This window comes from Cynocephalus volans, chromosome 9, assembly GCF_027409185.1.
Source record: "Cynocephalus volans isolate mCynVol1 chromosome 9, mCynVol1.pri, whole genome shotgun sequence".
NCBI classification, from domain to species: Eukaryota; Metazoa; Chordata; class Mammalia; order Dermoptera; family Cynocephalidae; genus Cynocephalus; species Cynocephalus volans.
Genome location: NC_084468.1, coordinates 61242072 through 61267842, shown reverse-complemented (window position 1 = coordinate 61267842; position 25771 = coordinate 61242072). Strand labels below are relative to the sequence as shown.

At 35.7% G+C, this 25771-nt stretch overlaps 1 protein-coding gene across 1 annotated transcript in view; it reads left to right on the top strand.

Annotated features, from left to right (window-relative positions):
• The window catches only part of GC (GC vitamin D binding protein), a 50237-nt gene that overhangs the window by 16218 nt on the left and 8248 nt on the right, over positions 1 to 25771 (top strand). Inside the window, exons 2-10 of the mRNA XM_063107450.1 lie at positions 652 to 803; positions 15609 to 15678; positions 16274 to 16406; positions 18715 to 18926; positions 20101 to 20233; positions 20530 to 20624; positions 22603 to 22732; positions 23941 to 24143; positions 25342 to 25471. Of these exons, the coding sequence (XP_062963520.1) occupies positions 652 to 803; positions 15609 to 15678; positions 16274 to 16406; positions 18715 to 18926; positions 20101 to 20233; positions 20530 to 20624; positions 22603 to 22732; positions 23941 to 24143; positions 25342 to 25471 (1258 nt within the window). The remainder of the gene's footprint in view (positions 1 to 651; positions 804 to 15608; positions 15679 to 16273; positions 16407 to 18714; positions 18927 to 20100; positions 20234 to 20529; positions 20625 to 22602; positions 22733 to 23940; positions 24144 to 25341; positions 25472 to 25771) is intronic.

Below are 25771 nucleotides of genomic sequence, written 5' to 3'. Positions count from 1 at the left end.
GATTAGGGGGAGGGCATTTAACCTCTCCAGTTATTATTTGCTTCACTTCAAAGGTTATTTTTAATATGCATTTCGGTGTTTCAAAAATTGTAATATACCACATCACTATAAAGTACTATGCCATCATCTCAGATAAAATTGTTTTATAGCACTGAAATTATGGGTTTGAGCAATTGCACTGAATTGGCTTCTCATCTTCTTTTTCCCCTTATTACTTAAAACATCTGGTCTGCAATATTTTTCGGGTACTACTTATACACAGTAGATTTAAACAAAGACAGAAAAAGAAGCATAGAGACAGAGAGAGAGAGGGAGGGAGGGAGAAAGAGAAAACTTCCAATTTTCCATTTATACCTGAGAACAGTAGGGAATGTCCAAAAAAGACACATAACCCTATAAAGCAGGGGGAAAATGTGTTCCTTAACACGTTAAATAAATTTTAGTGAAAAACAGCAGGGGAAAATAATCTATATGCCTTGGTTCTTTTGCAGTTTGACAAAGTTAATGATTAAAATCTCCTAGATTTTCCACTGTGTTACCCCAGGGTGTCTATTTGCCTTGACTGATGATGTTATTGTATCTCTTCTGGGCCAAGGATAACCGCCCCTTCTGTGTAGAGATTAATAATTGATTAGCTCACGGGAATCTTAGTAAAAGGGAGCTGGTTCCTTTTGGCTACCATCTTTTGGTTACCTCCCATAATCTACAGGACACAGGAGGTGCTGCAGGACTCCTGGGCAGGAAAATGAAGAGGGTCCTGATTTTCCTCCTTGCTGTAGCATTTGGACATGCTCTAGAGAGAGGTAAGACTTCTCTTGCTGTGACTATTTACAAGAACTCTTACCAGTTTTATTTCATGTTACTACTTTAAAGAACTATATAAAAGATAAGAAACTGAAGAATTGGTGAATATATCAGAGAGAGAGAAGGAAGGATCAAAAAGGGATTCATCTGAGTTCGACTGTGCCATATAGTATTGAATTGGAATAGTGAAAGAAATCAAGATAAGAATTTCATTTTTAAAAAGAAAATGGAATTATGCGATGCAAATTATTTCTTGCCCCCACCTTTTTTGATAACAAAATCTGAAGAGAGTGGTTTGAAATTAGGACATTTTAATTGTTAAGAAATAAAGCAAATGGACACTGTGATTCATCCATCACTGAGCATTTTTTCAGACTTCAAATATATATCACCAGTGGGGGCAAAATACACCATGTCAAGGACACATGAACTCATCTGAGATATTTCTATGTTCCTCTTCAAGGAATCCTATACATGCAGTATTTGAAGATGCAATATAGTTTTTAAAATATCCCAACCTAAAGTAAGAATTTTTTATAGCTATGAAATACAACCATAAATAAGATTATTGAGGTGTATTTTTCACTAAAATTATTCTTCAAATGGAGTCTTCATCTTTGGAAAATGTTTTAAAACTTTTTAAATGATAACAAACTGAGATTATGTAAGTATATAACTTTATGGAAAGTTCCTAATCTGTGGAATTCATAATCAGTTTCTATTTACTTTTCTGGCTAGTTCTTTATTGTTTGTAAAGGAATCTGTGTTCATCCTGCTTTATAAAATTAAAATCTTCATTTTTGTGTTGCCAATTAATAGCCTCACCTAAATCATGCATTAACATTCATATTAGTAATGTATTTAACCAGTGGAATAAAATGCATGTTCCCAGGAATTATTGGTTATTAACTGTGACATGAACCTTACTCCTGACTTTTCTTCTTTTTACATTCACTTTTCCTTGATCTTACTTTCCTCATTCAAATTATTTTAAGTTTTCTCTTACTCATCTACAGATCTTTAAGTAAGTTATGGATCATTATGTAAGACTAAAAATTAGTATTTCTGAGATAGAGTAGGGTATTAAAAAGTCAAATAAATAATAAATTTTGTTCCTTATAAGACCTCTAAATAGGCCCAGTCCCAAGAAACCCCGAAAGCTTACTCCTTTGCCCAAGATTTCCCTGGGGCAGATCTGATCCTGAAAGATCCTACTGAAGCAGGTTCAGCTCACGATCTTCAAACACAGAAGATCCAGCAATGGCTAGGTCTTCAAATTATAAATGGAGACCATCACCTGGGAGTCATCCTCTTGGACTGCTGACTCCGTTAAGTATGCATTGGCTAACCTCTAAGAATCACAGGGTCCTTTGGAAAATAACAGAGCATTCCACAGTCTCTATTTTGACATTCTCAGCAGTCCTCAAAGGATGCTTAAAAACCTCAAGTCAGCTCCCTGAAGGTCTGAACTTTAGACCAGTTACCCAGGTGCCACAGGTTAGTTAATATCCCAAGACATATAAAACAGATTTGTAAGCAATAAGCATCCAATATCTGGGGACAGTAGTCCTGACCTCAATTCTATAATCCTCTACTCTATAATACCTGGAAATGATAAAAGACCAAGTCAGCAATCTAACTATAGCTAGGTGTGCTCTCTCATGGCAGGAAGTAATAAAGTGTACAGATTAAAGCAGTTCGGGAGGACTCAGTTCAGCGTCTTCAGTGCCTTGGATATTGAGGGATTGGTTTGGGTTGTAGTTGTCTCTGCCTCTTACAGTTCTAGAGAGATGACCAGACGCAGCATTTTTCTAGAACACTTGTTCCAAAGTACATTTCAATCAAGACACATCTTGAAAAAAAGTTTCTATGGCCAAACATATTTTTAAAATTAGCCATAGATTAATCCTTCTTGGTGAGTTCACAGTCAATTTCTCCGTTGTCTGAAAGATTCTGAGAAATCCTACAGCAAAGCAATAATACTTAACTCAGAGTTTCACAGACATATGGACTCTTTCCTAAAATGCCTATACCTATGGAATTATTCTTTAGAAACCTGCTGTCTAAAATGGATACTGTTGCAGCCCAACATGAATATCAGTTGTAGTTAGGCCAGTTCTCTCCTATCAAAAAGCATTAGAGATTTGGTTCACAAGCCCTTGAGTGTATCTTGGAAGAAAAGGGTTTATCAAATCTGCCAAATCTGGATGGTGTCCTAAGAAAACACCCACTTTTGCTACCTCGTGAGAGGCAAGATGGCAGTGTGTGTCAGTTTCCTCCAGGTGGCTTCTTTCCCCAGGACTGAAACAGATGTAGCACTAATCTAAAATGTATCCTTCCCTCTTCCCAAGAAACAAGCAACAAAGGCTGCAACCACAGCTATACAGGTAGCAAGGTAATGATGCCAGCAGAAAATAAACAACTGCAATTGGTAAGAGCTGTTGGCAAGAACAGGGTGTTTATTATGAACATTTTCCTTTTTATTTTAAGCATTTCATTTTCAACATACATATTTTTACTAAACATGATATCAAACTGCGAGAAGAAAGACGGCCCCTATTGGGTTGGTGGGTGAGCTATATTTTTCCTTCTCCTTTTTCCCCATCACAACAGCCCTAGACAAGGAAGAACATAAAGAAGTCTGTATAAGGAATTGATGACGCCCTCCCTCAGTATTTATGCTCATCTAACTTCTTTATTTGCTTACTGCTACTTCTCTCTCCCCCTAGATTCCCTATTCACTCTTCTCCAGCCACACTGACCCCCACATTATCCCACACACCATGTCCTCTGCCCCCCAGGGCTTTGCACTAGTTCTTCCCTCTTCTTGGAACACTGATCCCCCAGATATCCACATGGCTCCTTTCCTCGCCTCCTTCAGGTGTCTACTCCAAGTTCACTTACAGAGAGGACTTCCCTGACCAACATACCTCAGATAGCACCTACCATTTCATTACTCTCTATCCCCTTAACCTGCTTTATTTTTCTTCTTAGCATTTACTACCTTACCTTATCACCAGCTGGTTACTTGTTTATTGTAACCAATGCAGAATGTAAGCTGCGTGAAATCAAGGACTTTATTTGTATTCCTTGCTGTAATTCCCAGCTTTAGAATACTACTTGGTATGTAATGTTTAAAAAGTTTTTGTGTAATGTTATAAAATTAGTATTACAGTACCTGCTTCATAAGGTAATTTTAAGTATTGAAGGGAAATTGTCAATGAAGACATACAGTGAAGGAGTACACTCTTTGTAAATGTTTATCATTGTTCTTATTTTATTATAATTATTATTATATAAAGTCTCCACTGTAGAGAATCGGCACTAGATGTTACACTCTGTGAATAAAAATAACAGCTAATATTTTATTTACAATGTGCCAGCGTGTTTAAAATCCTTTATATAAGTGAAATAAGCCAGGCACAGAAAGAGAAATACCACATGTCCTCACTCATAAGTGGGAGCTCAGATAAAGAAAGAAAAGAAAAGAAAAGAAAGAAAAAGAGAGGGAAAGAATCACAATAATACATTAAACTTTCAAAAAAATAGAACTATGGTTATTAGAGGTGGAAAATGGGGGAAGAGGGTTGGCGGGCAACTAGTTAAGGGTCACAAAGATTGACTATATTTTGTAAACATGAGCATAATAATTATCCTGATTTGATCACCACATATTGTACATATGTATTGATGTTAGATTCTGTACCCCACAAATATGTATAATAAAAAATATCTTTTAATAATTTTTTTTCGTACTTACAATAATAATAGCTTAGTGCTATTATTCCCATTTTACAGATAAGGATACTGAGGGAAAGAGGGGTTAAGTAACTTACCCAAGGTAACTGAGCTAGTCATAGCAGATCGGAATTTTATACCAAGTTGTTAGGTTCCAAAGAGAATGTTCTGAATCACTACTTTGCTGCCTCTCATGAGACAGACACCTGAAATATGATCTTTCACTGAATTAAGAATGAGAAAAATAACCAGTCACTAACACCAATTTAGGTGGAAGTAAGTGAAATTCATGCTGCTTACAGTGCTCATCCATAATTGATCCAAAATCATTTCATTACCATTCCATGAAATTGGTTCTAATTTCTAACTTTTCTATTTATTTTCCTGTCACCATTACATCTGAATCATTTATTCAATCCTATAGCATCTTCTTGTTTATTTTATTCATTTTTATTCTCTAAACTCAATCATTTCCATATTCTATAAATTTTAGCCCTGAATTGGATTAGCCTGTACAGAGCATTCTACCATAGGATCCTCTACCGTATTTTCTTTTATTCGTCTCTCTCCTTTACTTCTACATAGATCTAGTTTTCAAAGCCTGTGAACACCATCTCTCACACCACTACATGTCCACTTACATTTCCATACACTGGTTTACCTCGGCCTTTTTCCCTCCTTCACCTGGCTATCAAATGACTTCCTAACCAATCCCCTACCTTCCATACCTCTCCCAATCGATTTGTATTAATAAAACACAATTTTAAAAACCTGATATAATGTGATAAGTGAAATCCAAAAATAAATTAATTACATAGAAATCACTGTCACTATTGTAAGACTAATACATTTAATGTATTAATCTTGAGCATTTGTAACTGGTAGGTGAAGATTCCAGGGATTGAGATGTCTGATGCAAATCCACCCCCAATTCTGTCCTCTGGAGTCACCCAGTGGTGGCTGTGACCTCAGACTTAACCATTAATGGGTGTTTGGAAGGCAGAATAAATGTCCCCAATGACATCCATGTCCAAGTGCCAGAACCTGTGAGTAGGTTAAGTTATACCACAAAGGGAGATTAAAGTTGCAGCTTTAATAAAGGTTGCTATTTGGCTATGTTTAAAATAGAACGATAACACTGGATTTTCTGGGTGAGGCTAATGTAATCACAAGGGTCTTTAAAGGTGGAAGAGGAAAGCAGGAGAGAAGATGTGCTAAGGAAAAAAGACACAGAAAGATGCAAAGTTGTTCACTTTGAAGAGAGAGGGAGAAGATCTGGAGCTAGAAATATTAGGCTGCCTCCTATACCTGTAATGTCCAAGGAGATGGATTCTCCCCTAGAGCTTCTAGAAGGAACACAGCCCTGAGACCTGTGTCAGACTATCCAACAGAACTTTAAGGTAACATGCTTGTGATGCTTAAGCCCGTATGTCTGTGGTAATCTGTTACAGCAGCAATAGAAGTCTAATATGGTATGTATCTGGGTCCTGCAGCTGGCGAGGACTTCTCGAAGGAAAGGAGTAGTGAGCCAAGCATGTCCCTGTTATTAGATGGCCATTTTATTGGCCAGATCCAGGGAGAGTTGGATAGGAGATGACTAGGGTACATGTTAAATCATTTCCCTGCTTCCTGGGGACTTTCTATTTTTATCTTCTCTCCTAAATTTCTCTTACCAGAAAATAAGTATTTAGCCCACCACCTAAGAGAAGGACTGGAGCAAATCCCTTGATGTGATATTAATATACTTTTTATCACTGAATTTACTATAAATGTCATTGCTAACATTCATTGAATGTTTACCATGTGTTAGAGACTGGATGTTTGTGTCCCCCCAATATTCATCTGTTCAAGCCCTAACCCACCCCACCCCATGTGATGATTTTGGAGGTGGGGCCTTTGGAAGGTTATTAGGTTTAGATGAGATCATGAGGATGGAGCCCCTATAATGGGATTAGCACCCTTATAAAAAAAAAAAGAGAGATCTCTCTTTCTTCACACACACAACAAGGAAGTCATGTGAAGACACAACCAGGAAGAGGACCCTAACCAAGAATGTGAGCATGCTAGCATCCCACTCTCGGAATTCCAGTCTCCAGAACCATGAGAAATGAATGGTTGTCTCAGCCACCCAGTCTGTGGTCATTCGTTATATCAGCCCTAACTAATGTTCCATGTGTTACTAGGCTGGAGATGTGTAAGCATTTTTACAAGAATTAACTTATTTCACAGAAAAGCCTTACAGAGAACGTACTATTTACCTTAAATCTTAAATTACTCTTCCTTAAGTACAGCAGTGAGTTGGTTAATCTCCTATATGAATATATTTCAATAGACTCCTCATTAACCAAAAAAAATTATAATAAGTAAAACATTGGCTATCAAGTTTTTCTGTGTTTACATTCCACACTTCAGTTTCCTTATGGGACCTACTCATTATTCTCCAAACATGACTTTCCCAATTCCCAGTATCTCTTCATGTTGTTCTCTTCACTTAAAATTCCTTTCCATCACTCGTGGTCCACTTCAATATTTCCTTTTATTAGAGTTTCTAAAAGCTTTCTTTCAATCTAAAGTTTTCATTCATAATGCTTTTCTTCCATCTCTTCTATGGCAATGATCATTATTGGTATTGTATAGACTCAGGTTCCTTAAGGAGTGGTGACTTTAGAGTTTTCTTTTGCAGGATGTCTTGATCCTGGTAGATAGTCATTAAAGACTTGTCTCATGCATATGTACAAAAGTAGTACAAACTAACTGGATTTAGATAATAATAGTTATATAATATTTGTATTAATTGACAGGTATATACTGCCTACCATTGAGTGGAAAGGCACTGTTCTGAGCATTTTACATATATTAACTCATTTAATCCTTACAACAATCCTATGTGATACAATCATCTCCATTTTACAAATGAGAAAACTAAGGAAGAACAGAGGATAAGCAACTTGCCCATTACCTAGGACAGCAGGGATTCAAATCTAGGAGGTCTGTATCCAGCATCTCTAACCCTAAATCATGATAAAATACAGCATCCCATGGATATATTTTCTTCGGCTCAGCAAAGTATCTTTAAAGTTTAACATGACATGTCAACATTTTAAAACCTGGAGATTTCACATAAAAATCCAGATTTCTAGCATCTCTGGAAGCACGAGAAGATATGGTAGTTAGGGCCAAATTTTCACATGGTAATAATGAACTGGGGCTGAATTGTGACTGCCTTTGTGAATAAGACCTATGGTTTCCCCCCAGGGGGCATTTTCCTTTCTTCACTCGGATCGGATGTAAGTTTTGCAGTCCCTAGACCCTGTGAGCATTTGAGTTTGGTGTCTTGGTAATAGTTTGAGACTCAATACCACCTAAGGAAAGGAATATTAACACATGATTATCTCCATTAAAAATAGTCAAAATAATTAGTTATCAGCCAATTAAATAATACATAAGTGAAAACACATATGTATTCTTTAAGTATGTTTACATGTAACAAGTTGTGCTTTTCATTCTTCAGAAGTAAAATTACTCAAACTTTCATGTGCAAACAACTGTGATTTTGGTATCTATTAAACATTAAGAATATGACAGCAAGAGCATAGTCATAAAACAACAACACATGTTAGTCTTAATATCATGAAAGTAAATTCATGATTTTGTTATTATCGCTGCTACAAACCCTAGCTAGCAATTGGTTTTAAAAATAAAATACTTTCATACGACACACACTAGATTTTTTAAAATATAAATAACAAAATAGATAGTTGGACTGCTGACCATACTAACATTTAAGTGAGTGTTCCTTTTAGGCTTTCTTAGCAAATGTAGCTAAGGTATTATATTCCAATGACAACTGGAATTTAATACCCAGTAAACATCCTTCAGGCAACAGTGGCATTTCATTTTCTGCTTATGTGATATTGACAAAGTTCATTATTAATTTATTTGTTTAGAAAGCTCTTTAGCCTTACTAAGATGGAGTGCTATGAAAGCACTTAAAGCAATCTTAATCACAATGCTTAGCACAAAATAGCTTTGTGTCTAATACTTATGAAATGTCCCATTTAAATTACAGTTCTTACAAGTGTCCAATAATGAGCCTTCAGGTTCTTGCCATGATTTAGTAAGAAAATTAGAAAATTTTATTTCATTCAGTAAACAAAAATATTGCCAGCATATCAGAATAACAAAATTACTAAATAATTGTTTTGGCTTTAGTAAAATTTAATATACACAAATCTAGTTTTTATAGTTATAAAAAGAATGATTACTAATCTTTGAAAAGGAAGTTTTTCTATACCATTTAATTCTATTTATGTTTTCTGTTGGACTTAACATGTATTTAAGTGGTTCAGGGGATATGCTTGATAATCGAGACATAAATAAGGAAACACATACAAAGGTACTTCAAAAAGTTCATGAAAAAATTTATATTATCTTTTAATCCAATTTTTCCATGAACATTTAAAAATACCTTTGTGTATAATATATCCTTGCCATTATTGAGATAAGTATATTGATAGGAAACAGTGAAAGGGAATCACCCATGTCCAATGTTTTCTGAAGTTCTAATCAAGGTAGATAGTGTATAGCTAGCCAACAAAGCAGAATCACAACCACCTCCTCTTTAGATCACCTCATAAAAGGCTTATAGTATTGAAATATGATTTTGCCATCCCTTACTTAATGATACTTTCTTCATGTTTTATAATAGATGGTTAATGAATTGGCTATTTTGGAATACTCATTCTATGTCCAGAATTGTGCCAGGCATCCAGGACCTGAAAATTTAGATAAGATCCTTTCCCTGCAATAACTTTCATAGAAAATGAAGATAATTTTACTTAAAGGGAATATAATCAGTATGGGCCTCCTTTACAAGATCTATTAGCAAAATGCCTAGTGAATATTACTTAAGTGTATGTCTCTACTGAGACCAAAGCACTTAACTGAGGCTTTCAGCCAACCTGCTCACCTTTATGTTTTTCTGTGCCAAACCCTAAAAGCTTGGGGTGCGGGGGGTTGATTTTTTTTTTTTTTAAAAACAGGGGGGATGGAGAGAATGAATGAATTTTTTTCTAGGACTGCTAGTCACCTATTAAGACTTCAGAAGGGCATGAATAATAATGAGTCTTTCAATACTGTAAACAGAATACTATAAAATTCCAACAGAGTAATACTCTAACTCACAAATTGTGCTCAAAAAGTCAATATACTGTTTGGTTATTTGGAAGTTAAACACAATTTTCCGTAAAAATAATTTATACATAAAGATGAAGTTCTTAAAGTGACACACAAAAATATACTGTAAATATTGGAGGTGAGCTGTGATAACTACAAACTTCCTAGGATTTTGGTGAGGATTAAGTGAGATATTACATGTCAAATATTTAGAACAGTACCCCCCAAATTGTTGGCACTCTATTGTTAACTACTATCATGATATTTTTATGTAATCTTACATTGCTTTGGGACCTATGCGTGGCAATGCACTCTAAGTTTCCAAATCGAGATGCTGGTGATACCACATTCTCCCATCCCAACTTCCTCCCCTATCTTTACTCCCTATAAAAGCAATTGTAGGAGGTTACCAACTCACTAAAGGAAGGAGAGGTGAGATGAGACATATGCAGGAAAAAATGTCTCCTTTGGGTCTTTGGTGAGTGTCCCAAAAAATAGGCGGAACCAAGGTGAACCCAAGGACATCAGTTGGAGTAAATCTGTTACTGCCCTGCACTGAAGCTGTAGTTTCTGGGCTACTGTTTCACTGACCTTACATTTTCTACTGTCTTCATTGGTTTTGGGATTTTCAGAAACTGAAATAAAGTTCAATTTCTTTCACTCAGAGTATCGTATTTAATTTCCTCGAGACTAGTTAATCTGTAGATGCCATGTAGGTCTCTAACCTTAGTATTAAAAGAATTGAATTTCTTTACATTGATTCAAATGCAGAAGACTACATCTACTTACAAACATCAATGTTAATATGAAAAACCAAATCAGTGCTCTCTACGATAATGAATAAAAATATCAATGGAGATGAAACCAAAAAAGGCTGAAAATTAAATTTAAAAAAGTATTAACTCCATTGCAACTTCATTGACAATGTTTCTAGTGATATCAGTCTTCAATAACCAGAACAGCTTCCTAAACCAACCCAACAGTGTTAATTTTCAAGTAAAATTACTACTCTGAAATCACCAATATCTACCTAGTTTGAATAAACACTGCAAACCATATTCCTAAAATGTAAAGTTTAAAAAAAAATGCTAACAAATACACTGACTATTTGTGGCACAGATTAGCCTGTCAGTGCAGAATAGAAATAAAAAAGCCAAAGAAATGAAATCACAAAAATGTAAAATGGCTGACAGAACTGTGAAAGCCTCTGATTCTCCAGAACACAACAGGAACATAGCAACTTGATACAGTTCTTAGCATCCTATATGAGTGGCTATTTAAGGCAATGTTATTTAGGACCATTCATTGCTCTGGGTATACAAACAGTTTTCCTAGCGGACCAAATTACATTTTATTGAAAGATTATAACAAAAGTGAGAGTATCCAAAATATCTTTTTTAGTGAATTTTATACCAAAACAGTGAGTATCATATTGTCTATCCTCACTAGAATGAAAGTTTTATGGGGGCAGGGATGTGTCTATTTTGGTCTCTATTGTATGTTCAAATTCAATACTGAACCCAATACCTAGCCCAGAGTAAGCCCTCAAAAAATATCTGTTGCGCATATGAATGTACATTGTCAGCTCTGTTGGGAGAGGTAAGGTGCATGAAGCAGTAAAGATTTCCCAAAAGTAAATCAAATTTGTTTTCAAAAGTCCAGAATTGGACATGACTTACCAGAATGTTTCACAATACTCACATACAAATGGGACGTGCTGTTGCACAAAGAAGAAACTCTGTTAATGAAATTTGTAAACATTTAGTACCAAGGGGATCTCTTGATGTGACAATGATTTCACCAGAGTTACTAAGATTATGCCAATATTTACTGGGGCCATGTCAAAGTCCAGATCACACTCTTTATAACCAAATGGTACATTAGAGAACAGAGCATGTCATTTATAATTCATTTGAGATATGATTTAACTATCTGAATCAGAGTGAGCTCAACTGGTATAAAAAAATTATTAAGCAATATTTCATGAAATGAGGAGTCAAATTGCAATAATCACATTGCACATTAACTTCAGTATTTATTTCCTGTTTTTTGCAAGATGATAAAATGATTAACGTATTTGCTTAGGCTTGTAAGCTCTATAGCTCCTATTTGGATAAATGAATAAATGAAATTTTTTAATCAGAAATATATTTGGGGTATATACCTGAAAGATCATGGTGCAACAGCTTCCTCTACGGGATATTTTTATAAAAGCACTTTACCTTCATATTTTAATTCTGAACTTTCTCACTGCCTCCCTTTTGAGTTTTCTCCCTTGCTTCCTTTTATGTCCAAGGCTCAATATTCCAGCAAATATTGTTCAAAATCACTTTAAGTCTTATGCAGTCCATCTAATTTTCCACTTTTATCAGTATGCATTTTAACTAAAGCATATGCACATGAATTCTAAACTACTTGTGGTTGACTAAACTAAGACTGCATAACAAGGGTTAATCTATCGTGCCCATTTACACTAGCTTTGCATACACACACAATCCCATAACACATAAAATGAAACTCTACTTTTTTAGTGAAATGAGGAATCTGAACCTGGAGGGCTAAAAACAATATTTCCCAAAATGTTTATCCAAGGTAACCTATTTGAATACCAGGTTTCACTATGCATGTTATTGAATAGTCACAATAAAAGTACCAACAAAAATGACCACTTCCATTTAATAGGGGGAGTTTATTAAACAGAGGTAGCTCATAATCATCAAAAAGAAAATGTCTTATTAGGGCTATTTTTTGTGCCTTAAAATAAAGTAAGCTCTGGGGGGAAAAGATTCCATATAATCTCTTACTGTTTCTAAAAGGAGCTAATTTATAATTCCTGGGAAGTGATCTTAAAAATCACAAGAATACAATCTCATACTACATTCAGGAATCTTTAATATACAAGGGTACCTTACAAAGTTCATGGAAAAATAGAATCCAAAGATAATACTAATTATTCCATGAACTTTTTGAAGTACCCTGGTATATGGTTATTTAAATTCATTCAAATATTTTCAGTGACAAAACAAACTCACTTCTTCAAAAGACTTCTATCATTTCAGTTATTAATTAGCCACAGATATTATAAAGCTTTCTTATACTGAACTAAAATCTATTGCCTTATACTGCCTGCCACTTTTCCTAGCTCTGCTTTAGAAGCAACATGAAACAACTCTGCTGCCATCCTAACATCCTGCTCTTCACTAAATGAGGACAGTGCTAACCTAAATTCTTTCCCTCTGTGTTCTAATCTACAACCCCGTGGAATACCATTAATGATTAATAGAAACTTTCTGCCTTACTTTGACCTTCTGAAACTGTCACAATATCCAACCTTGAAAACTAATCAATAAATTTCAGGAAATGTACTAGATGTAAAAGTTCTCAGTTATGCCAGAGATTTGTTGCCGGTGGCTTTTTGTATTCCATTGACCATTAGCTTATCAATTTTACCACCTTGTCTTAGCTTCCAGGATAATGTCAGAGTCAAACATGTCAGTTCTCTTCCACCTTCCATGTGATTTTGATGGTATTAGAGTTGGTTCCTTGTTATAAAGTGCTGCTTAAGAATGTGTTCAACTCTCAATCCTCAATTCTGGCTTTTCTTGCCTCAAAAATATACTTTGGGTTGTTCCCCTGAAAAATACCTGTTGCAACAGCTTTTGCTATGGGCAATTTTCATCATTAAATCTAACAAACCCAAAAGAGAATCCTTTTATTAAGGGAAAACAAAAAGCCCTGCCTAGCTTGTATAACAGCCACCACCACCTCTGCTCCAACCATAGAACAAAGATTTCTACCTGGGCATATGTACATTCAGTCTTCTACAGAACTGTAACAGAGAAGTAAGGACATCCTTGGGGTAAAACATGTGACAGCAGTTACCATCATATCACCCGAGTTGACTTTCCCAACATTTACAGCCAGGAGGACAGATTACTAAAAGTTAAAGCCACTTAGAACAGAGACCAGGTCATTTATATACTTCTTACATTTTTTCAGAAGATCTATCATCACAGGTTATTGGGAATTTTCCTGGACATACTGGCATAAATGATGAATCAGGGAAGGAGAACATTGGCTGACTTCCCCGCATCCACCCTATTACACATGTAACAGGTGTGTTGTACAAGCAGGTGTCACCACCAGTAAAGAACTCATCCCCCCACAGGAACTAGCTCTTCCCTGCTGCAAGAATGGACTCAAGAGCAGGTCCCATGAGTCTCAGTTCACTCTCAGATAAAAAAAAAAAAGGTCCTCTGGTCCTTTTGAATCCCAAAATAACCACCTCATTTCAGTCATGAGTATAGTTGTATTTAGTAGTCAAAATTTGCAAATTCAGGGGCTGGCCAGTTAGCTCACTTGGTTACAGTGCAGCCATGTAACACCAAGGTCATGGGTTCTGATCCCCATACCAGCCAGCAACCAAAAAAAGAAAAAATTGTAAATTCACTGCAAGTCGAAGCCACTTCCCGAGGTCAGGCCTGATGCAGTCCTATTGCATGCGATGGGAAAGGGGGGCATGGCATGGACACCTTCCTTTTTCTCTGCCTCTTCTCTTCTCCTTCCTCCCACTGTCTAGGCTGCTTCAGGCTCCTCCAGGGCTAACACAGGGAAGGGAGAAGCTAGCAGGAAAGGTAGCAGCAGGAAAAAGCAGTTCAACAGGCAGCGTAGTGAGCTAGTGTCGTTTCCTCTGTTATGGAGATGTTCATAGCTGACATTTTCTGTTTGTGGGGTCTTTGGCAGACTCTGCCCTGTCATCTCTGGAGATCTCTCACATCCGGCTGATAATTTAAGCCTCCTTTTGGGGCCCCTGAATTTCAAATTGTCTGACTCTGCACAGAGGTGCCCCACTGTTGGCAACCCACCACTCTCTATATATCCCTTTTGGGGGGAAAAATAAATATTTAAGACAACTCAGGCCAGCTTGATTTTTATGAGCTCTGCAAGGCCACCCCAGAGCATCCCAGCCAGAGCCCTCTCCTTTACTTCCCAGGCCACTTAACCAGCCCCTTGCCCTTTAGATTTCTCTGACCTAAATCAGACACTTGTCCATTGTAACCCAAACTCCAAAGGTCACCTACCAAGGTCTCTGAGTGACTTCCTTAAAGCGTCTCTCACTATGCTTTTAGTGAGGAGAAACACTCACCACCATTTCTCCAAACTCACCACACTAACAACATTTTCCAGAAAATATATTGCTTCATTTCCACCCTCTCCCTCAGCTGAATCCTTAGACTTCGTACAGAGCCTGGAGCTGGGTACCAGTGCAAGGGTGTCAGTACTGGCTCTCACACACCTCCTGCAAGCCCTCACTGCTGGGGCTGGCCCCCCACTTTGGAACGGAGACACTCTCCACTTACTTTTGTTCTTATGTCTTGTGAGGCCTTCAGTGAAACTGAGACAATGAAAAGAAAGGGTGAAAAAGATGGGTGGAAAGGAGGGAAGGAAGGAGGAAAAGTCCCATTTTAGCACTATTATTAAGATGGGACCTAGAAAAATGATTGTCATATCAATAAGTTCTGACTCACTAGTTAACACATCATTCGACTTACCTACTTTCGGTATTAGTTCACTCTTTTTCTCCTTTTTTTCCTGCTGTTCAATAAAACATTACAGCATGCCATAAAATTGTGGTCCATTGTAAGAAAACAGCTAGAAAGGAACCCAAAAAATGAAACTGCATACGGATATTGAGAAAATGCTGCTTTCACCATAGACCATGTGGAGAATCACTTTATACAAGGGTACTTGAAAAAGATCGTGGAAAGTTTCATATTATCTTTAACTCTCCCTTTCCATAAGCTTTTTTGAAATACCCTTGTACATGTACACTTAACGTAATATTCATTAAAAAGGGAAAAGATATACATTTTTCTATTTCTGGTTCCTAGGCCGGGACTATGAAAAGGATAAAGTCTGCAAGGAACTCACCGATCTGGGAAAGGATGACTTCAAATCTTTGTAAGTGTGCAGTTTCCACAGTCTCTCTCAGTCACTTGACCTTGAACAAAACTGAATGTGAGGTAACTTCCATTCAGCATGGGGAGTTGAACTGATCTCTGCTAAGAGTAAGAGGAGAGAGCCCAGGATCAATGTGGGCGGGGATGTCAGGCAAAATGGAAGACATCCAAAGATTCCAGTTGAACTGTGGTTACTGTGGTCTAAGAATTGTCACCAGTAAGTTCATTAATGAGTTTTAAGAAAGAATAAGCCAGCAGTTTTCTAAGGTAAATTAAAATGCAATAGTATATCCTAGTACTCTGGCAAACAAAAGCAATAAGTTACAAAACAGGTTCATTTGGGGAGACTTGAGAAAGACACCACCAAGCTGGTATGATGGAACCCCAAGTCCCATTTCTACTGCTTTACAAGATTAATTCACCTAGAACAAAAGCTACTTTTTAAATTAAACCTCTTATTCTTTTATTAGCCATATTTGTTAAAATATGTACAATATTCCATTTAAAAATTGAACAGATTTTATATTTTAGTATGTGCAAAAATGTGAAAAAAAAATTCAGTTCTAATTAATATACGGACTTTTTTTCCCCCTCAGATCACTAGTCCTATACAGCAGAAAGTTTCCCAGTGGCACATTTGAACAGGTCAGTCAGCTTGTGAAGGAAGTTGTCTCCTTGACCGAAGCCTGCTGTGCCAAAGGGGCTGACCCTGCCTGCTATGACACCAGGGTAGGTACATGTGGCTGGCGATGTCTACGGCAGCCCAGAGCACAAAGCCTAGTAGGCCTTCACGCGTGTCTCAGGGAAATTCTAGATAGCAATTCCATCCACTCCTAATGTGGGGGAAATATGAAGTCTATTCTCTTTAGAATCCAGGTTTCTTCTAACATAATGAGTCCATTTTAACCATTATTCCTACAAGGTTCAAGTGAGAAAATGGAGCTGTAAAGTAACAGTGATTTATTAAACATACATTGCTAGTGAGAAGTGGGCATAGGATCTAAGTCCAGTCTGACTCAAAACCCTGAGTTTTTAACGCCATAAATTTGAGACTCACAAATATACACTTAGGAACCTCTTGAAATAATTCCAACTTATGCTGTGTAGCTTAGAACCCCACCCATACCTTTATCATCATGCCAGGACTAGTACCCACAGCTCCAGAATAATTTAGTGTCGGCCTCAAATTATTTTGGGTTTCTAATGTTGCCCTATATACATATACTAAGTTCTGGGGTTTTTCCCATACAGTATATATGCAGAAATTAAAATGCTGAAATGGCAGGGTTCAAAATATAGACAGTACCTGAAAAAGGTGAAATCTCAGGAGTTTCAGCAATTTACTAATGCAGTCATCAGGCTTGATGCAAATGACATTTAAATGTATTTGATAAAGGCGTCTGCAGATAAATAAGTCTCACTGCTCAAGCCTCTGGCAGTTAGGCTGCAGAAACAATATTCAAAAACTCTGATTATAATAGATGTTATAAAATCAGTACTCTTACCGATTAACTGCTTTATCTGGCCCTTATCTACTTTCTAAGAATTTCACAATCATTTTCTTCCATCACCAAGTTCATAAACACCCATCATTTTAACCTGACATTCTGCACCACCTTAAACTAAGCAAGCATCAAACCATCATCCATGGTCAAAATAAAGAGCATATTTTTATTTTATTTCATATATTTGCTAATACATCCCTTGACCAGAGATATGATCTGTCTCTACAATCCTGGAGCTTAAGAGACCAGAGAGGGCATTGACTTTTTTCCCTCTTTCTTCTGCTTATTCAAAGCACTTTTTAAAAAATGTGTTGGTGCTTTTTATTTTTCAACCTCATTTTTTATTTGAAAAGAGATAGTTTAAAAAGAAAAAACATAGGGCCAAGCCCGTGGCGCACTCGGTAAAAAGAAAAAACATAAAGTTTACCAGGGAAAGAAATGGAAGGAAAAAGGAGGTTGGTTGAAAAGAGAGAGAAGGATAACAAAGAGAAAGACAGTCTAACTCCTAAGTTCTGAGAACATGATGGCAGGTAGGCACGGAAGAGGATGAGACGTGGGTTTATGTGACTCACTCATCATGTTACTTTCTTTTACTGAGAGGAAAGATTTTTAGAGGTTTTTCCTTAAAAAGATGCCTAACCTGTAAAATAAGTGTGAGGATGTCAAAGTACGTTTTCCTATATAAATCTCAAAGTAACTTTTTCCCATGATGACTATTTCTAATGTTTTTTTCTTCATGATAGCTATTTCTATTCTCCATCTTTATTTCACAAGTTCTTTCTAATACCAACATCTTATTGCTACCATTGCTTTGGTAGTGCTTAGACTGCCCACATGCAGCAGAGTATCAGGACTGAGGCAGTAAATTAGGGTAAACTAGTAGTTTTCAACCCATGCTGCACTGGAGAATAAATCTTGGGGCTATGGAAAAAAAAGATTTTCAGGCCCCATCTTTGACCTACTGAATCAGAATTTCTGGTCCAAGCATTTCTTATTTTTATTTAGTCTATGAGTAATTCTGAAGTCAAAGCAGGCTCAAGAATCATTAGGGAAGAGAATGCAAACCGATGTAGAAGACTAAAGCAGTCAAAAATTGAGGTCTGCTCACTTAAGAAAGGGAGGTCCTCCTTCTTAATGAGGTATTGCAGCAGAAAACAGGTAGAAAATGATAACAGAATAACTAATATAATATTTCCAAATGACCCCTCATCCTCAGAGATGATAATATCCCCATGGAAAAACACTGTGCTACAGGATAAAATTGTAAAGGCCACAGTCAGACAAAAACAGTCCGTTTATGAAAGTTCTATTTTTGTTCTATTCTGCGGAGAGTTATTTATTAACATAAATAATACCCTACATTTGCCTATAAGTATAATTATGCAGCTTCTCACATTGACAAATCATCTCATAGACAATTGGTTATCAATGAGAATTGTTAAATGATAGACTAAGATGTCATACGGAATGGAAAACTATGAGTCTGGAAATTTGCATATACATGTTTCCTTTTTTTTCCTCTCTCATTCCAGACCTCTGCACTGTCGGCCAAGTCCTGTGAAAGAGACTCTCCATTCCCAGTGCACCCAGGAACAGCGGAGTGCTGTACCGAAGAGGGCCTCGAACGGAAACTCTGTATGGCTGCCCTAAAACACCAGCCACAGGAATTTCCTACCTATGTGGAGCCAACAAATGAGGAAATCTGTGAGGGATTCAGGACAGATCCACAGGGATTTGCTGACCAGTAAGCTGCTTTGGTCATATATAGAATTTTAAGGCATAAAATATCAGAAATGAATCTAATCTAACCCCCTACTCTATGTAAGCATCTCTTCTATGGCAACTTCCAATGAGGGGAACCTGACTCTCACCCAACAGCACAACTCCCTGTTGGTACTGATTATTGTGAATGTCTTTCTCAGAAAGAGATGAAATCAACTTTCCCAGATTACCATATGCTAGTCCTAGTTCTATCATCTGAAACAGAATCATTTGGATCTCCTGTCCATGTGACATATGTTCAAATATTTGACAGCCCCTAATGTGATTCCCCTTATGCTAGGGATCCTTGCATACTTCCTATGATAAAAGCAATTTTATTGCTGTGTGCATTTTAATACTTAATTCCCAATAAAGCATAATAAATGAACAGTTTCTTCATCCCAAGAAACAGTTGTGAACATGACACATGTACTACAAAAATGAATATGTAAATTTGACCTTATTATTATTTAACATGCATGAGGAATTAGATAAGGTGCCACTGGTTCTTTATGTTTAGTCCTGGAAGGTCATGAAAATGAACAAAAATGGCGGAAAACCAATTTATGATAATGAAAAAACAATATATATATATACAAAAATCAAAAGTAACGTCATTTAAATTGGTCACAATTTTATAAAAGTTGGTGGGCTTGCCTGTTCTTGTAAATTTTCAGAGATTTTTCCCAAGATTTCAGAGTCCCTTTTAGATCCATAGGGGCTTGTGTTTCTAAAAATTAAAATGATTTTTTTTCAACAAATTAGTACACCTATGCATAGCAATTGTCTAGAATAAAAACTGAGATAGATAATGAAGGGTAAACCCATTAATTACATTCATTGTAATTAATCCAATTAGCAGCTTAAATAATAAGCAATCACCATGGGCAATTCACCTCTCTAGACATTCATGAATAAAGGGACAATGGCCCCTCCTCCCAAGCAGACCTATGGGAATTTAGGAAAAAAAATTTTTTTAATGAGTATATCAATTAAAAGTAAATAGTATTATAACTCTTTCTCTAAATCCTTAGTGCTTAATAGATACTAAAACTATAAATTAGTGTAACATGCATCCTTTCTCCATCAGAATACTTGTAGAAAAGTAGTTTTCATTTTCCCAGTTTTTTTGACCAATCCTATTTTTTTCCCCACAGTTTTTTGTATGAATATTCCAGTAATTATGGACAAGCTCCTCTGCCACTTTTGGTCAGTTACACCAAGAGTTATCTCTCTATGGTAGGGTCCTGCTGTACTTCTGCAAACCCAACCGTATGCTTTCTGAAAGAGGTAGGTCCCATACTTATGTTCCATTTTTTTTCTTCTTGTGATGGCATTCCTTTTAAACAATGGTAGAAGTTGAGAGTCTTCAATCCGTAAAAGTTTCTAAAATGCCTCCCTTGCCTTTTGTTAATTGGAAAGTAAACATACCACTTCTGGGAAAGAAATATCATTGTTCCTTTGGTCAATGTTCAGTTTTGCATTTATCAAAAAAATGAAATTAATAGTCTCTGTTTTTGACATTTGTGCCCTCTGTTTTCAAGAGATCCTGACTGTCTAATGAGATTCTTGTGCTTTTTTTCTAGAGACTCCAGATTAAACACTTATCGCTTCTCACTACCATGTCAAATAAAGTCTGCTCACAATATTCTGCTTATGGGAAGGAGAAATCAAGGCTCAGGTAAAGATTAAGCACTGTCATTGTATTTAGAAGTTTTGTTATGCACTATCTATCCATAATATTAGGGTTCTCTAAGAAGATATTTGTAATAGAAGAAACAAAATATAATTTTATGTACCTATAATCTTCAAAAATATGGCCTTATTCTTTTTTCCCCCCTCTACACAGAATATGACCAATAAGGAACAAGGCTATGTTGTAAAACATCAGATTTGGTTTTAATCAATCTTTTCCACATACTTGTTGTATGGGAAAACTGGTAGACCACTAAAATATATATCTTCAATATTCATATTAGCATAGATTACAAATAAACCCCCCCCCCCAAAAAATCTTTGTGCCCATCATCTGTTATTTGCTTTGCAGTTTTTTCTTGGGATGAGACTCCCTGAATTCTTACTTGCTTTATGAAGCCTTCTACTATACAGAATAATCTCATGATCTTCATGAATATTTATTCTTATTATTTATCTACTTCAGCTATTTGCAACCATGATCTTCATGAATATTTATTCTTATTATTTATCTACTTCAGCTATTTGCAACCATCACTTTGATTTTTGTATGGCTCCTTTACTGTTAACTCCACATTTTCATTTTAAAAGTTTCTATGTTATACTTCTGTCATATGTCCTCAGACATCTAGATTTGCCAGATTTTTCTTTTCAGTATTTATAGTCTCTTTAGTTCCTTTTACTCTGATTCACAAGCTTTTTTTATCTAATGGCAATAAATGAACCTATTTCTTGCTGGCAGTGGGTAATAAACTTCTGTAATGAGAATAAAAAGTACTTTCCTGAGACCTTTAAAATTAGTCTTCCATTAGAACTACCCAAATACACAATGATGTTTTCTCTAGTCTGTTCTTTAGTTTTCCTTTTACATTGAGATAGTGTATTTGGCAAGTAGAACATAGGAATTTATAATATAATACTACCATATATATTGCTTAATTATTAATTTATACTTGCATTAATGTCTAGGAATTTACCCCAAGGAAATAGCATTTGATGCTAAGAAAGATTTAGCTATAAAATATTGCTGCTACATTTTTTTAAACAAGAAAAAACTGGAGATTTCCTAAATGTCCCTAAAGCAGAAAATTCCCCAGGTTAATTATGGTATACACATGTAAAAGAACACCACACAGTTTGTTAAAATCATATTGTAAAAGAATGTTTAATAAAAACTACAAAACATTGCTAAAAGAAATCAAAGAATATACAAATAAATGGAAAGCCATTCTGTGCTTGTAGTTTGGAAGACTTAATACTGTTAAAAATCCCCATACTACCCAAAGTGATCTACAGACTCAATGCAATCCCTATAAAAATCCTAATGGCATTTTTTGTAGAAATAGAAAAAAAAAATTGTAAAATTTATAAGGAATCTCAAGGAGCCCCAAATATCCAAAATAATCTTGAAAAGTAACAAAGTTGGAGGACTGAACTTCCTGATGGCAAAATATATGACAAAGCAACAGTGGTCAAGACAGTGTGATACTGGCATAAACATTAATAGAACAGAATTAAACTATCTCAATGAATCTTTTCAAATTTTCAGTTCTCAAATGCAGCTTCTCTTCTGGCCAGACCTACACAGTTGAAGGATGCCTTTAAAATGTTAGATCTAAAACAGCAATAAAGAAAGTACTGATGTCTCTCTACTCATAAGGCCAATGTTGTATTTTTGTGCCCCCTCACAGTCTTTTTAAAAATGTTCTTATAAATTTGCTGAGAAATTGTAGATAAAATAAAAGAATTAATAAAAGGCCTGTAGCTCCACACCAGAGTTAATAAATATTGATTGAGTACATGGCTTTTGCACATAGGATCCATTGCATGGCAAACATGCTCATGTGGCCATTGAGGCCAAAGGGTTAACAACATGATATCATTCCTCCAGGCAGTGTGTTCATAATGAAAACAAAAACACTGAGAATGTGGGGAAGTTAACAAATTTATTTTTAACTATTTAGCCATCTCATAAAATTAGCCCAGAAAGTACCTACTGCTGATCTGGAGGATGTTTTGCCACTAGCTGAAGATGTTACTAAAATCCTCTCCAAATGCTGTGAGTCTGCCTCCGAGGATTGCATGGCCAAGGAGGTAAGACAATCCCTATCACCATTATCATCATGTGCCATGTGTCAAGTGGCAGGCACTCTTCTAAACTGATTTTCACGTGCATTATCTGAATGGATCATCACATGTGTCCTACAAAATGTAAATATATTTTTAACTCCTTTCTACAGATGAAGAAACAGAAGATTAGCAAGGGTCAATAATTTGGGACCACACAACTAGTAAGTGGCAGAGTTTACATGCAAGACAGGATTATCTGATTCCCAAGACCTAACTCTACCTACATTTTCTAGTACTGTATCCATTAGCCACATACGGTTATTTAAATTTAATCATAGTTAATTAAATTAAATATATATTTAAATTTGAATATAATTTAAAATTCTTCGGTCATACTAGTCACATTCAAATGCACAATAGTATTGGACAGTGCAGATTCAAATCATTATCACATAAAGTTCATTTAGATGGCACTGCAACCATTATACTATTAGAGGCTACTAATTTTTTATTATACTTTTAGTAATTTAATCATCTCAAATTTTTTTCACCATTTTTAACTTGCATAATCTTTTTAAGTAGATGAAAAGGTTTTGTTGACCTCTTCAGCAATAGATACATTGAGTTGCCTGGTCTCTTTCCATTAAAAATGCATGTCTGTGTTAATAGGTGTTTTTCTATAATGATATATAATGGCTAAATAGGACTCAATTGCATATATCTATTACATGTATTATATCTATATTCCTCTTTTATTTAACTAACCTTCTATTATTGTTTTTAGGTTGTATAGGTTTTTCATTATTTTAAGCAATGCTGTACTTAATAACCTTATAGTTAAGTCTTCCCTTTATCTGTAATTACTTTCTGAGTAAAATTCTTAGATGTGAAATTGTATGTTTTTAAGGATTTTAGTACAGGGGCCGAGCCCGTGGCGCACTTGGTAGAGTGCTGCACTGGGAGCGCGGCGACACTCCCGCCGCAGGTTCGGATCCTATATAGGACTGACCGGTGCACTCACTGGCTGAGTGCCGGTCACGAAAAAACGACAAAAAAAAAAAAAAAAAAGGATTTTAGTACATGTTGACAAATTGCCTTCCCAAATATTGTACCAGTTTACTGAGAGTATTTACACTGACTTTTACAAACATGGTGCCATGACTTGTAAGCCTTATTTTTAAGCAGGCCAACCAGGAAACTAACAATGCACAAACTCACCATTTCTTTTGTAGCTGCCTGAACACACAGTAAAAATCTGTGACAACTTATCCAAGAAAAATTCTAAGTTTGAAGACTGTTGTCAAGAAAAAACACCCATGGATATTTTTCTGTGCACTTACTCCATGCCAGCTGCCCAACCACCTGAGTTGCCAGATGTCGAGTTGCCCACAAATAAAGACGGGTGTGATCAAAAAAACACCAAAGCCATGGATCAGTAAGTAGAGGTGATGTGAAATGTGTTTCCATTTTAAGTTCATTTGGACACAAAAGAATCATGCTGCAGGCCAGATTCTTGCAGCATACCAGAGGGAGGTATGCTGTCACTCATTTCCAACACAGGCACAGCACTTTTTATGCCTGATTACTGTGTATGACCAGAAGTGACTTAACCTTTCGGAACTTCATTCTCTTGTTAATTAATTTAAGAATGGTAATACTTGCCTTACTTAACATACAGGTGGCTTGAAAAATGCTTGTAGAAGTGTAGGTGAAAGTAAATGAGAAAACATCTTTTTCTACAATAAAATACTATACACATGTAACACCAGAAATATTTCATATTACTAATTTTATCATATTGCTTCTAGTTCAAAGTCACAAGCCTAAAGTATTTCAGATTTTTAGACAGCAAGCGTTTGATACAAATAAAACAGACAGCAAACAGAATATTTTTCTTGACAGTATTAATATTCAAAACCATTAAAAGAAATAAAAGATTAAATAGGAAGAAATGATAAATTTTTATCTTGTTTTAAATAGGAAGAAATGGTAAATCTTTATCTTGTTTCACTCAACTAAAAAAGAACTAAAATACACCGTGTGTTGCATATATTCTGAGTCTATGCATACTCATAGAATAAAAATATTTCACAAATACATTGAAAAAGCAAATTGGAATATCAATTATTGATACCAGACAGCAAAATTTAAACTGGACCAAGATTCTAATTTACATTTTTCTGAATACTCATTGTTTTTATAAGTGCATAACAGCAGAGAGATAAAACATAATGGCAGAATTTACAAAATACTATTTTCGTGGAAAAGCTACTTAAAGTACCCACATGATGCTTTATATAGGATCGATTGTATTATATTTGCACAAAGGACCGTTCTATATGCTTTTGAAGTAGATATGCTTATATATAGCATATATGAAAATATGTATGCATGCAAAGCTTTAATTCAATATTAACTAGTCACAATAGCTTCAAAGCAAGTATTAATAACTTACAATTCAAAGAAGATATGTATAACTCAAAGCCTGTTGATTTGGCTATCTCTTTTTTTAATTAAGATGCAGAAAACAGGTGCTCTCTCTCTTTGTGATAGATATGTCACATTTCAATACATGGATGCATATACACATATCTATACATAAGAAGAGTTTTATCTCTTCTCTCTCATGCCAGGTATATATTTGAACTAAGTAGGAGGACTCACATTCCAGAAGTATTCCTCAGTAAAGTACTTGAACCAACCCTGAAAAGCCTTGGTGATTGCTGTGACTCTGAAGACTCTACTGCTTGTTTCAATGATAAGGTATAATTTGCTAGATTTTCTTTATCAACCATTTAGATCAAGGGTTGGCAAACTGCAGCTCATGGCCAAACCTGACCCACTGCCTATTTTTGTATGACCTACGAGTTAAAAATGGAAGAACTGAGTTACATTTTTAAATTGCTGGAAAAAATCAAAAAAAGATTAATATTTCATGACACGTGAAATTATATAAATTCAAATTTCAGTGTTCATACATAAAATTTCATTGGAACATAGCCATGCTCATTTTTTTTGCATTGTTCATGACTGCTTTGCATAGTTGCAACAGAGACCACATAT